We start from the raw sequence: 12379 nt of genomic DNA, 5'->3' as shown, positions 1-12379 counted from the left end.
AGGAGAGGCTGAGTCCCTCAGAATTTCACCACTCATCATGTGTGAAGGTAGTCTCCATGAGCTCTGCTCAGTTTTCTTCAAGAAAGATATTGAAAGCTTTTTCTACTACCACAATGTCTGACAGAAAATATTTTTTCCATCCCTGCAAGACCTGAGGGGAGAAAATGGGTACATGTTGATGACCCACATAAGGATTGCCTTTACTGCCTCCTTCACCCAGTACAAGGTAAAAGAGTGCAAGATTTGTCACACGTTTTCCTCAAAAACACTGAAGGACAGGGAGGGGAGGCTGCTTTTGTGGCTTCAAAAAGCCAAAACTCAGAGAATCCCATGAAGGGACTTCTGAGGAGAGCAGGAAGTCCCTGAGGAGTTCTCATCAGGCTAAGGACTCTAAAAAGGAGAAGCAAAAATAATTCTCCTTCGAAACAGCCTTATCTGTGTCATCTACCCCCACTGTCTCCACCTCCTCAACAACCTGTAAATTCGCCTTCAGAGGACATTGGATATTTTCATAATCTCATGGAAAGAGCGTCAGCCATGTTCCACCCCCTATATCAGTTAAGCAGTTTGACTGTTTCCTTTATGATTTCAAGGAACAAACAAGAAAGTTAGTCCGGGCTATACCCATCATCAACTACGTCTGACAAGAGGGTGTCAAGATAATGAAGAACCCGGCCACAGTGGTGGCTATCCTGCCTCGTATTGACAAGACGTACAGAGCCCCAGATGATTCCCCTGCATTCCTGACAGGACACCCCAAACCTGACTCTGCAATTTCTCGTGCAGCACAACGTAAATCCAAAAACCCCTCTACTCCTATATCTTCCACCGCCAGACAAAAGAAAGGCGCAGTTTAGACAACATCGACAAGAGGTTTTCCACCTTGTCTGCCATTACAGTTCATGCAGCCAAATCCCTGGTTATTCTGCGCCACTGTGACCAGTCGATGTGGTCAGATATTGTTCCATCATTGACGTCATCCCTGAAGACAAAAGACCTGAAGCCAAGAAGATCTTACAGAAGGGCGAACACACCTCCTTTGAGATTATAGATTGCGCCATGGACATTGCCTCCTCAGGCTTCAGTCAACTTGCAGGCACAGCTGTTTGGAGGTTCCAGGGATGGATTAAAGCAACTTCTTTTTAGGCCCGAAGTCAAATCTAAGATACTTGACATGGCATATGATGGGAACATACTGTTTGGTAATCACATTGATGACTCTCTTCTTGCCATTAAGACGGACACTGACACAGCAAAATCCCTCAGCACCCCTCCAATAAAGGAAGTTGCTGTTTTAGGGGGCGTGTGGGTGAGGTTTCTCAACCTACAGGGTTGACTACCAATGCCCCCAGCAATACCAGTCCTACCAGCCCCAAAACAAGTCTGCGTACCAACAGCAAACATACCATCAACCACCCACAGTGGGATTCTTTAAGCAAGGCCCCTGCAGAAAGCCACCACCTCAGAGCCAGGATACAGGTTGCAAACAGTGACCTCATCCAGGTACCAGCTACACCACCATCTTCTCACCCAGTGGGTGTGAATATCTCCAATTACCTCGATCATTGGAAAAGCATCACCTCAGACAGATAGGTATTGGACCTAGTCACCTATGGTCATACTCTGGTGTTTACAGAAAGACCACCAAACACTCCACCAAGGGGAGCATACCCCCTAGTCTTCACTGATTAAGATCGGAGGCCCTTATAATGCTTGACAGGGGAGCAATAGAGATGGTTCTGGTTGCTAAAAAGGGAAGACGGTTCTAATCCAGCTTTTTACTTATACGCACAAAATCAGGGGAATGGAGACCCATCCTAAATCTCAGGAAGCTAAACACATTCTTCCACAAGCAATCCTTTTGGATGATTACTCTCTCCAACATCTTTCACGTCCCAAACAGTGGAGACTTCATGACATCTCTAGACATGGAAGATACATATTTCTATATCCCCAATCATCCAAAACACCGCAAAGATATCCGCTTCACTGTAGCTGGTACCCATTACCAATTCAGAGTCCTCCCATTCGCCCTCAAGTCAGTGCCCGCATATTCATCAAGTGTTTGGGCCCAGTAGCAGCCGCTCTCAGAAAACATGGTCATCAGATATTCCCCTACCTAGACGACTGGCTGCTTAAAGCTTCAACTTCAAGACAAGTTGCCAGAGCTACAAAAGCCTGACTGTCACTGTTTCTCAAGCTGGGTCTCACTGCATATTGATGAAAATCCTCAAATACTCAAGGTCAAACGATGCAGTATATAGGCGCCAACCTAGATGCAACTCAGAACAAAGCCTTCCTTTCCCAGGAAAGGCAAAGGTGACTAGCAGACTTAGCTCACAGAATTGCAAGAAAAAAGTATGTTTCATTGAGGTTGTTTAAGTTGCTACTGGGCATGATTTCTTCCGCATCAACCTAGTTCCACAGGAGCACCTCAAGATGAGACCCTTGCAGGAAGAACTGCAGCTCCAATGGATTCAATCAGAAGATTCCTTTGAGAACTTGATAACCATAACCCCCAGGGTGATAGAACAGCTAGCTTGGCGGTCTCACAGATCTCATCTCTCACAAGGCCTCAAGTTTCTGCCATTGGTATCCAATTTCGTTGTTAACACGGATACTGCACTAAAAGGCTGGACCTACTGATCCAAGCAAAGTGGTTGACTCGTCAAAAGGATATGCACATCAAACGCATGGAACTGAAAACCATTTTTCTCACCCTGCAGGCCTTTCTTCCAAGGACAGTAGGAACCTCGGTGCTGGTTCGTACGGACAATACAACCAGCATGTATTATATCAACAAGCAAGGGAGTATTAAATCTCTAAGACTGACTCACAAAGCCCAAGAGCTCTAGAGTTAGCTCATGACCCAAAAGATATCCCTGAAGGCCAAACACGTGTCTGGAGTACACAAGACCTTGCGTACACTCTAAGCAGAGCCAAAAACAGTTACCAAGAGTGGGAACTGAACCCACTACAACTGAAAAAAGATCTTCTCGCTTTAGGGGAAACAAGCGTTGAGTGACAAACAGCAACACAAAATGCCAGTTCTATGCCAGTCGATATACCCTCCCAGGGTCATGAAGGAATGCCCTTTCCATGACATGGTCCAGAAAATATGCATACACCTTCACCCCCTTCCCACTAATTCCCAAGGTTCTTAACAAGATGCAAGTGGAACAGTGTCACCTCATTTTGATCGCTCCCAAGTGGCCCAGGCAGCACTGATTTACGGAGCTCATCCTCCTGACAGGGACCATTCCCATATGCCTTCCAACAATGGAAACACTCCTGACTATGCACCAGGGCCAGATATTACATCCAGAGCCAGTCTCTCTCCACTTGCTCCTGATATCTATGAGTTCAGAGACTTAAATATCACTCAAGAATGCAGAGATATCATATCCAAAGCAAGAGCGGAGGCACAAATAAAAAACGTACAAGTTAAAATGGAAAGGGTTATGTTCCTTTTGTCAGCAGAATGACTTACATTGGTTTGAACAGATTTTGCCTTATCTCCTCTTGCATGTTAAGTCAGGCCTTGTTAATTCGTCTGTCAAAGTTCACCTTGTGGCTATCTCAAGGTACTGTGCTCTACAGAGACTCTATCTCTCTGTTCAACAAGAGTCATAAAGCAATTCATTAGGTGGCTATTCAGAGTTTTGACACTGGTGCAAACTCCTCCCTCAGAATGGCATCTCAATATGGTCACCTCACAATTAATGAAACATCCTCTCGAACCCATTCACAAGGCTGACCTAAAGTTTATCATGTGGAAAGTTGCACTGTTACAAGCGCTCACATCTACGAAAAAGGTTAGCTATATACAGGCCTTCAACACACAAGACCATTTTCTACGTTTCACAGCAGAGTTCGTACTTCTCATAACAAACCCAAAATTAATTCCGAAGGTTCCTTGTCAGTTTCATCTCAATGAGCCTGTCATACTTCAAACTTTTTTCCCAATCCAGCTACACTGGCCGAAAGGCCTCTCCATACATAGGACATTAGACGGTGTCTCACGTTTACCTCCACCGAACTAAGCATGTCCACTAAACGGATCAGCTACTAGTCTCTTATGGACAAGGTCTTCAAGGGACTGCAGTAATGAAAGTAACAATAGCATGATGGATTTCGGCAATAATCTAGTTTCGCCACTCCAAAGCGGGCAAACCCCTAATGATGAAAGCTAAGTGCATTCTAGAAGAGCAGTGTCCTCTTCGGCTGCTCTGCATGCAGACATTCTACTGGAGAAGATATGCCATGCTGCCATGTGGCAGAGCACCCACACATTTATGCAGCACTACTGCCTAGAATCGACACAGCGAAGTGATGCAGCCGTAGGCCAGTCGGTGTTACACCATCTACTCCGATAAGGTGAGCCTCTTTAAACAGTGGTGCTTATTCATATTACATTCAAATGCTTTTAAGACTGCTATCTATATTGCTTCTTGAGTGTTCTAATAATGTTTATTTAGCTAAAAGTTATAGATCAGAATGCTTAAATTTCAATATAGGTCTATGTTATAGATACATACAATAAAGGTGTATTGCTTTGTCATCCACCATCCTCTAAGGGTACTTACATTACCTACAATACTGCTTGCTGTTCTGATTCAAGCATGTGAATCTATGAAAGATCTAATAAAGGATAAGAAAATAAGTTACTTAGCTGTAACTGCAGTTATCCAGTATTGGTATCTATCATAGATGCCGATGCGACCCACCCTCCCCTGAGAGGCTCCCCTTATGACTTGGGATGTTATCCCCACTTGTGCTTGAAAGTCTGAAGGACTCGGTGTCTCTTGGCAGTGTTATAGAGGGTCATAGTTCGTTTGGTCCTTTTTTTAAAAGGGACATAGATAGGCTATGAAACTGATGGCCTGGTGCCATTATAGCCTAAGATAGTTCTACATACTTCTTTACTATGGTACCGTGTGGACTCCTACTTCAAAGATGGGGAATAATTCAAGGATGTGAATCTATGAAAGATACTAATACAGGATAACGGCAGTTAAAGGTAAGTAACTTATTTGCATTTTCTTCATAGATTATAACCATAGCAATTATTAATTCAGTAAATGGTAATCATATGTATGATATAGATATTATGCCAGTCAAAGAGCATACAGGGAATACTAATAAAGCTGGCATTCATTCTGAAATTAGAAGAATAGGAGTGTGACTGCTGCCTAATTACTTATCTGAAGCGACTGTAAGAGAAGCAACAGATAAGATAAAACAACTTCAATAAATGGAGAGGGATTGAGACAATTACTAGAATATACAGAAAACGACCCCAAGAATGGTCCGAAAGAAGACTAGTCAAGGTTAGTGACCATATGAAAAAAGGTGAGATAGATCAGCACTCGTAACAGCTTTCTGAATGTAGCTACCGGGAATGTGACAGGGTTCGCCAGATGCAACAAATGGCTAGAATTTGAACGTGGGAAACATGAAATAACAATTAGTGCATTGAAAGAAACTCATCACATTTCTGAGATTGACTTTATCATTTATATTGTAATTGGCTAGAAGGCAGAGAAAAGGCCTCATGATAGACCAGCAGTAGGTTTATTTGTTTTATATAAATATGTAACTTCATCTAGATTTGGTTCAGATATGTCATAAGGAAGTGGAGTTTTTAGCAATTTTAGTATGTTTGCTGAAAGGTAGCAGCAAGGGCTCTACACACATGATACTGATTAATACTCATTTCCCTCCTAGTAGAGAAAATGATAGTTGTTTATCCAACCTCCCCAGTTAGTCTATTGAATGATGAAGAACAAAGTTGCAGTAATGCCAAAATACCTCAGATCGGGTTGTAAATGATGAAATCTATGAATGCCTGGAAATGTCGGTTCAGAGCCTCCAGGCAACCAAGATGGAAAAAAAGAGGAAAAAAGTTGTCAGATATTGTAAAAGCATTTAACTTATTTGCCATTAACATATTTAGAGGTGATCTACCTGCTTGGACAACATTTGATAACAGAGAACCACCTCTTTACTTCATTATGTAATCTTAACATCTCGTTATTTCTCATTTCTTATGTGTAAAATTAGATTTATGAGGGTGAACTTCGTGGCAGTGACCATCATCCACTTAAACTGAATTTTGGGATGAAGCAAAAAAATAAAGATCATCGCCAAAATGGCGATCACTTTGGATGATGAAGACTAAATCAAGGGATTTAGAACAGAGTTCCAGAAACAAATGAGGCCACATAAATATAAACAATAGGAACATCAATTGACAAGAATAATCTTTGCACTCAGAAGAAACAATTTGAAACTGTGTAGGAACGATCATGGAGACAAAAGAAAATGGATGATCACGGTTTCAATAACAGAAAGAGTATGGATAAAATACATGAATGAGCTATACAACTCTAGGAACAATATATTAGAAACAGATTGAAAGAAAGAGAGAGAAATACAAATAGATCTAAAGATTCCTAGTCCCGAGAGGTGGTAGAAAATGCAGATGACTGTATGTGTATTCCATAAAAATTTTTTGATAGTGAACATATTAAAATCAATAAACAAATTCAAGACCTTAGGGCCGGGAGGGAATACTGACTTTAATTAAAAAGCTGAAACCTACACAGTGGACCAAGCTGGTGGAAGGTAGAAATGTAGAGGCAGAGTAATTTTTATGATGCCCCTAGTATAAGAGATCATTCAGTGATGTTTTTATTTTTCAGACTTTTACAGTTCTTGTTTCTTGTATTGCAGAACCTCTTTTTGCAAATATATTCTGATCACTAGAAAAATAACATACTTTCTTTTCTCTGTTAGTTGTGCGGACGACCTTGATTGCAGAATGAAGAGTCACATCAACAAGGTCTTTGCCATCTTGCGATCACGGACAGGTCACTTTTTTTATCCATCTCATTGTATCGATGCTATTAAGTTCTCTCCCTAATTTTCTCTCTCACGCATTAGACTAGCCACTTGCTGTCACTCTACCTCTGCCACCTACTTTCTCTTGTGTTATCTTTTTTGACTCCCTTTTACTATAGCAGGCCGAGCTTTTATAATAACTTTATTTTTATATGGTGTTTCATGCCCCATTTTTTTCTTTTCTAAGTGCTGTACATAATAGGTATTCTTAGGTTTTCCACCTCTAAAGGATAAAAGTCTGAGTTAGCTTTACTGGGATTTAAACTTAGGACGTGCAAATGACATGACGTTCAACTTATTGTGCCATGTACTGCTGGTACTTTGAGACCATGTGACTTCCACTGACGTGTTTATTTTTGTATTTGTGACTTTTTGTTTTGTTCATTGCACCACTGTTCAATATTGGCTAAGATTGGCATTGGTCCATTGCTCAGACTAGAAAATAAGGTGGTGCACATGTACAATGGAGCTTGTAGGACCTGCTGTCGCACATGAACACGCAGAGTATGAAGTCCTAAGTCAGATAATGTTAAGGGAAGTGTGATGAGGAGTTCAAAAATTGTCAATTGGCCTTAGCCTCTATGGTCAGTGTAAGCATACAGTTGAGGGATTCTATGATGTAGGAAATGTTAGGCCAGAGAAGTTATAAAACTGAGAGTGAAGTGGTGAGGTTGATTTGAGTATTGTGCTGAGAGTGACTTGTTGTCAGTTGGTTGACCTCCAGTGCTCTGGTCCATGAGGAGTCTCCTAGCACCAGTGGTGGGGGCATGGTAATCTGACAATGCACTATTAGTCAGTGGTTGAATAAACTGCTCATGCTAAGGTAGAGAGGGGTGGGATTTTGCTAGCTGGGTGCAGCAATTAAGAGATGGGTCTAGTGGGCTGCTGGTGCTTCACCTGCCTAACTGCCAGAATGTCATGTGATTCAGCATATTGAATATGCTTATGCCTTTAGGCTGTTTGGAATGTGATGGTGGAGGGTGCTTCAGAAAGTGGAAAAGGGAAAAGTGGGTTTGATGGCTTCTAGAAGGCTGGGTGTCCATGTATGTTTTACCATGGTATCCTCCCCTTCATGAGGGGTTGCTAACCTCTGCTGCATCTGTTTCCTTAGAATGTGAATGCCCAAACAGGGAAGAAGTGTTCATACACAATAAAGGGGAAAAGGGAGGACAGGAGGACGAAGATACACCTTTCCCACAACTAGTCCCTAACAACAGATCTCAAGTCCCTAACGTGATTTTAAAACGAGATATATTCTCTGGTGTAGGGTGTTGTGCTCTGGGATTTTTCCTAAAAAGGATGAATTCCCTGACCCACTGATTCATCATTGGTCTCCTCCTCACTGCAATCTCCATGATTGGTGAGTACAGTGAGCTATAATTTAATAGCTACCCTGAACTAATTTTTATATTTATAATAGGGCCCCAAATCAACTGACTAATTGGAAGGTGCATATCAAAAAATCTTTAAAAAACACACACCTTTCAAAGAGCTCCTAGTGGAGCCCGCCACACTCACTAATCATGGGATTGGCGGTGAGGAGATGTCCAAGATGCAGCTTGCTACTTTGATGGGGGAATGCCTTTGTCCTTTCTAGGAATAATCCCTGAGCACAAAATCCTAGACCTGCGAACTTCTTCAAACAGATCTTGTTTAAAATTACATTAGGAACCAGATATCTGTTTATGGACAGAAGTGTGCAAATGATATTTAATTTAAAATATTCCTGCTCAGATTTATTAGTTTAGCGCGGTGCGCTCACACAATGGAAAGTGGCATAATCCAACAGACAGCAGTGCAAATTGTAGAGCTGATTAGCTTCCGTGCTGAAAGTTGATATCAGGGGCCGTATTACACATTATCAATGCTTGCGCCCCGGGCACCCGGGGCACCTCTCAGAAGGTGCGCCTGGCGCAAACAGTGATAATGTGTCCCATTATGGTGTGTGCGATGCCCCCAGAGCAGCCGCGAACTCGCGCTGCCCCCAGGGCAGCGCATTCCTGTGTTTTCACAGTGCAGGCAGCATCCGCCTGCACTTTCAAAGGGCATTAGAGATCCCCTTGCAGGCGGTTACGGTCAGTGACCATGGGACCCCCTTTACCCCCTGCAGAGGGCTATTGTCAGGAGGCGTGCTGAAAGTGCGCCATCTTTGCCTCTTTATCTGCGTCTGTAATATAGCACGGGTGCAGAGTCAAAGGAATTCCCTCATTTGCATAGGGCATGCCTCTGTGCAAATGAGGGAACACCCTCTGTTGATTGCGCTGACACTTTAAGTGCATCAGCGCTATCGGTATTATAGAAGGGGACGCACAAGCACCTGCGTCACCTTCTATAATACCAAAGTACCCCCGGAGCGCGCACCATCGGTAATACGGCCCCAGATTGGTGCTAAATGCCAATGGCGGGCATAAGTGTGAAACTCATGCAAGATATCGCTGACTCGCCTTTGCTCAGTGGCACAGTGCTAAATTGTTCAGCATAATGCAAATACGTGTTTTTTTAAATTTTTTAGCAGAAGCATGGCCAATGGAATTATTGGTGCATGACTAGGTAAATATGGTGCTGTGCAATTTTTTTCATGATCTCAAAACACAACTCTGTAGATTTTCATGCAGCACTACACTGCATTCTTTTTAAGTAAATCTGGAATTTCTTTTGTAGTCACTTTATTAACCAATCCAAAGTTTCTGAACCAAGACCTTTGCAAGGAGAGTCTGTATGAAAGGGATTTCGCTCAAGGTTGAACACCAGGAGCTCTATTACACAAGCGCCCCAGGGGCACAACGGGTATGTGCGCCTACTTTATGCGCCCCTGGACCCTTTGGTATTATAGAAGGGGCTGCAGATGTCCCATGTAAATGAGGGAGTCACTTTGCCTCTGTTCCTGTGCCTTATTACCGATGTGGGCGCAGAGGCAAACATGCCTTTAGAATGCACACTGAAAGTGCACAACAAAGAGGTGGCGCACTTTCAGTGCGCCTTCTAAGTGCGGCCCTCTAGAGAGACGAAATAGTGCCAGATAATGGCAGGCGGAGAGCAGCGCATTCTTCCAGATTGGGTGCACTTTCCTTGTTTGCACCCAGCGCATCCGCTTTAAGGTGCGCAGTGGCGCAAACATGGAAAGTGTTTTGTTCAGTACCGCAAAGTTATTGGACCACTCTGCAAAAATTGATGAGCGCATCTAAAATTTCACGTAATGCCTCAGCTATGTCTCGAAGAAGGGGTTTGGTTCTCCCTGCACCTGAGGGGCTGCAAGGAGCCTGTGTGGTGCATCACTCTCCATTGGTAAAACAGTTGTCTGATATCCCACCATGAATACAATTGAACTGAAAGTTTCCAGTCTGTATGTATGTATGTGGTAGTTCTATGGCACAAACTGAAAACCTGCTACTGTTGCTAGCCGCATAGGAGGCTTGAGAACTAGAACCGACACTTCGGACATCAGCGGCAAGTCGTCGGAGGGCCCAACCAGATCAGAATAGGATGTGGCGATACGACCATAGTTGTAGACCTTGGTAACGGGAACCATCGAGATTCCAACCCAGCTGTGAACGGGCCCCCCATCGAGTATCGGCAAGGATGTCGAGTGAACGATCAGGTTTTCTTCAGGAGCGTTCTTTCATCATGCAGCTGTAGCCACACTATAGGTTTTCATCAGGAGCGTTCTTTCATCATGCAGCTGTAGCCACACTATAGGTTTTCATCAGGAGCGTTCTTTCATCATGCAGCTGTAGCCACACTATAGGTATACAGGTTACTGCCTCGCTCTGTTGATTTAGAGGGTTTAGTTATTTTTATCACATGCACTTTGTATATCATTGCTCTGGTCCTGAAGAAGCGCCAACGACCCTTAAGGCGACGCAGGCGCGAAACATGTCGACCCATGACCTTTTGACACCCGGACATAGTGTGCCTCTGGGGCAAGATTTTAACTAGCAGTTTACCTGCCAAGGGTTTACAATTCATACATTTGCTGCATGTTTACCCTTTATTAACTCTTTTCACTACCTTGCACGCACCTTTTTCACCCTCATCTGGACCCATACCCCACATACCCACATGCACCATCCGGCAGTCCTTAAAAAGATCTCCGACAAAGAGACCCTTCGGGGGACCCGTAGGGAATTGCAGCGCCAGCCCTACGAGGAGCAACTGCCCAATTATGAAGCATGACACCTCTTGGGGGGTGTGAGGGCAACAGAGGACAACAAGTGGTTGTTCCACTTCACTAATGGGTCCCCTTTTTTCCTAGGATATCTTCTCTCTTTCTATCTGTTCACCTTTCTGATCTTCATTGCACGGGTGACTATTTGCACCCCCATGCGTGGGTGACTTTTTGCACCCCGCGTATAGGAACAGTACCCCCTTGTTAAAACAAACTGAACAATGTACATGGTCAAAGGCAGCTTCAAGTCAATGAGTGATGGAAGTGGAAACTGAGTTGTGGATGGTGAATGCTTTGTGAAGTAGTGTTCTTTAAAGAGGTGCATCTTCAACTCTTTCCTAAATTGGAACAGCGCTAGACGGTCCTGTTGGATATGGGGATTGCCTTCCCTCCTTGATTTTAAGGAAACAAACAACAAATTAAATGAATCTACTAGTTTTACTAAGAAAGAGCTTCCCATTGCTTTCGGTAACCTCTTTTTTTGCAAGTCCCAAATAGACATAACTTTTCATGCATGGAATATGTTTATACTGCATGTTTACCCACACATCTATTGCATACTCTGACACCATCCAGGCTTGGGTAGAGTATGTGATTCTAGGTCACCCGTCACCCTCTCCCTCAAAAGCATTTTTTTCTTCCACATCCCTGATCCGACTCCTACTAATCTCACTCTCTTCTCATTCTTCTCTCAGTTCTTTCTCTTCACTCGTTATCTACAGCTCACACCTTCCTTGCTTCACTATCTTTCCTCACCCATTCCTCTCCCCCATGTACATCGATTTACCAAAATACCAGGGGTAAAGGAAGCGACCAACATTTTTATATCAATACCTTGGGAAAAATTGGTAAAATCGGTGAAATTCAGATGTTGTTCTCTTTTGAAATATCAACCTAAAACAGCAACTGCATACATGCCAATAGACATGATTCAGGTGAATAATTGCCTTTGCTTCAATAGACGTCTATAGGGGAAAATAGATTCTCCCACTTATTATTTTTAATCTCCCACTTTCCTCTTCTTAAATGATGTTATGTGTGCAACAGGGGCTAGCTTGGCTTTGGATTTTTGCCTGCTTGCAGAGCTGAAAAGCAGACACGAAGAAATCTTCTGACGCCCAAGTTAGTCCAGGGTTGCAAACTTAATTGACAGAAGTCGCAAGCAGTCTCATATGGGTAGCAGGGTCGCAATGGGAACCCAAAGCAAATTTTGTCAGACCAGCCCCTGTACGTTGCGTAGCAAGTGAGCGCAGCGAGCAAGCCCGACCACTACAAGGAGGGTTTTGGGGGGTGGTTCTCCCACTAAGAAAG

The 12379-nt window shown here is 43.3% G+C and overlaps 1 protein-coding gene across 6 annotated transcripts in view; it reads left to right on the top strand.

Annotated features, from left to right (window-relative positions):
• LOC146811779 (CD276 antigen-like) overlaps positions 1-12379 on the top strand; it is a 296310-nt gene that overhangs the window by 261926 nt on the left and 22005 nt on the right. For all 6 annotated transcript variants that reach the window (XM_085618764.1, XM_085618769.1, XM_085618766.1 and 3 more), the window contains one exon: positions 6799-6872. In XM_085618764.1, the coding sequence (XP_085474890.1) occupies positions 6799-6872 (74 nt within the window). The remainder of the gene's footprint in view (positions 1-6798; positions 6873-12379) is intronic.

The sequence above is a fragment of the Triturus cristatus genome, chromosome 7 (genome assembly GCF_964204655.1).
Source record: "Triturus cristatus chromosome 7, aTriCri1.1, whole genome shotgun sequence".
NCBI classification, from domain to species: domain Eukaryota; kingdom Metazoa; phylum Chordata; class Amphibia; order Caudata; family Salamandridae; genus Triturus; species Triturus cristatus.
Note: the sequence above shows the minus strand (reverse complement) of the source record. Positions and strands in the feature narration are given on the sequence as shown.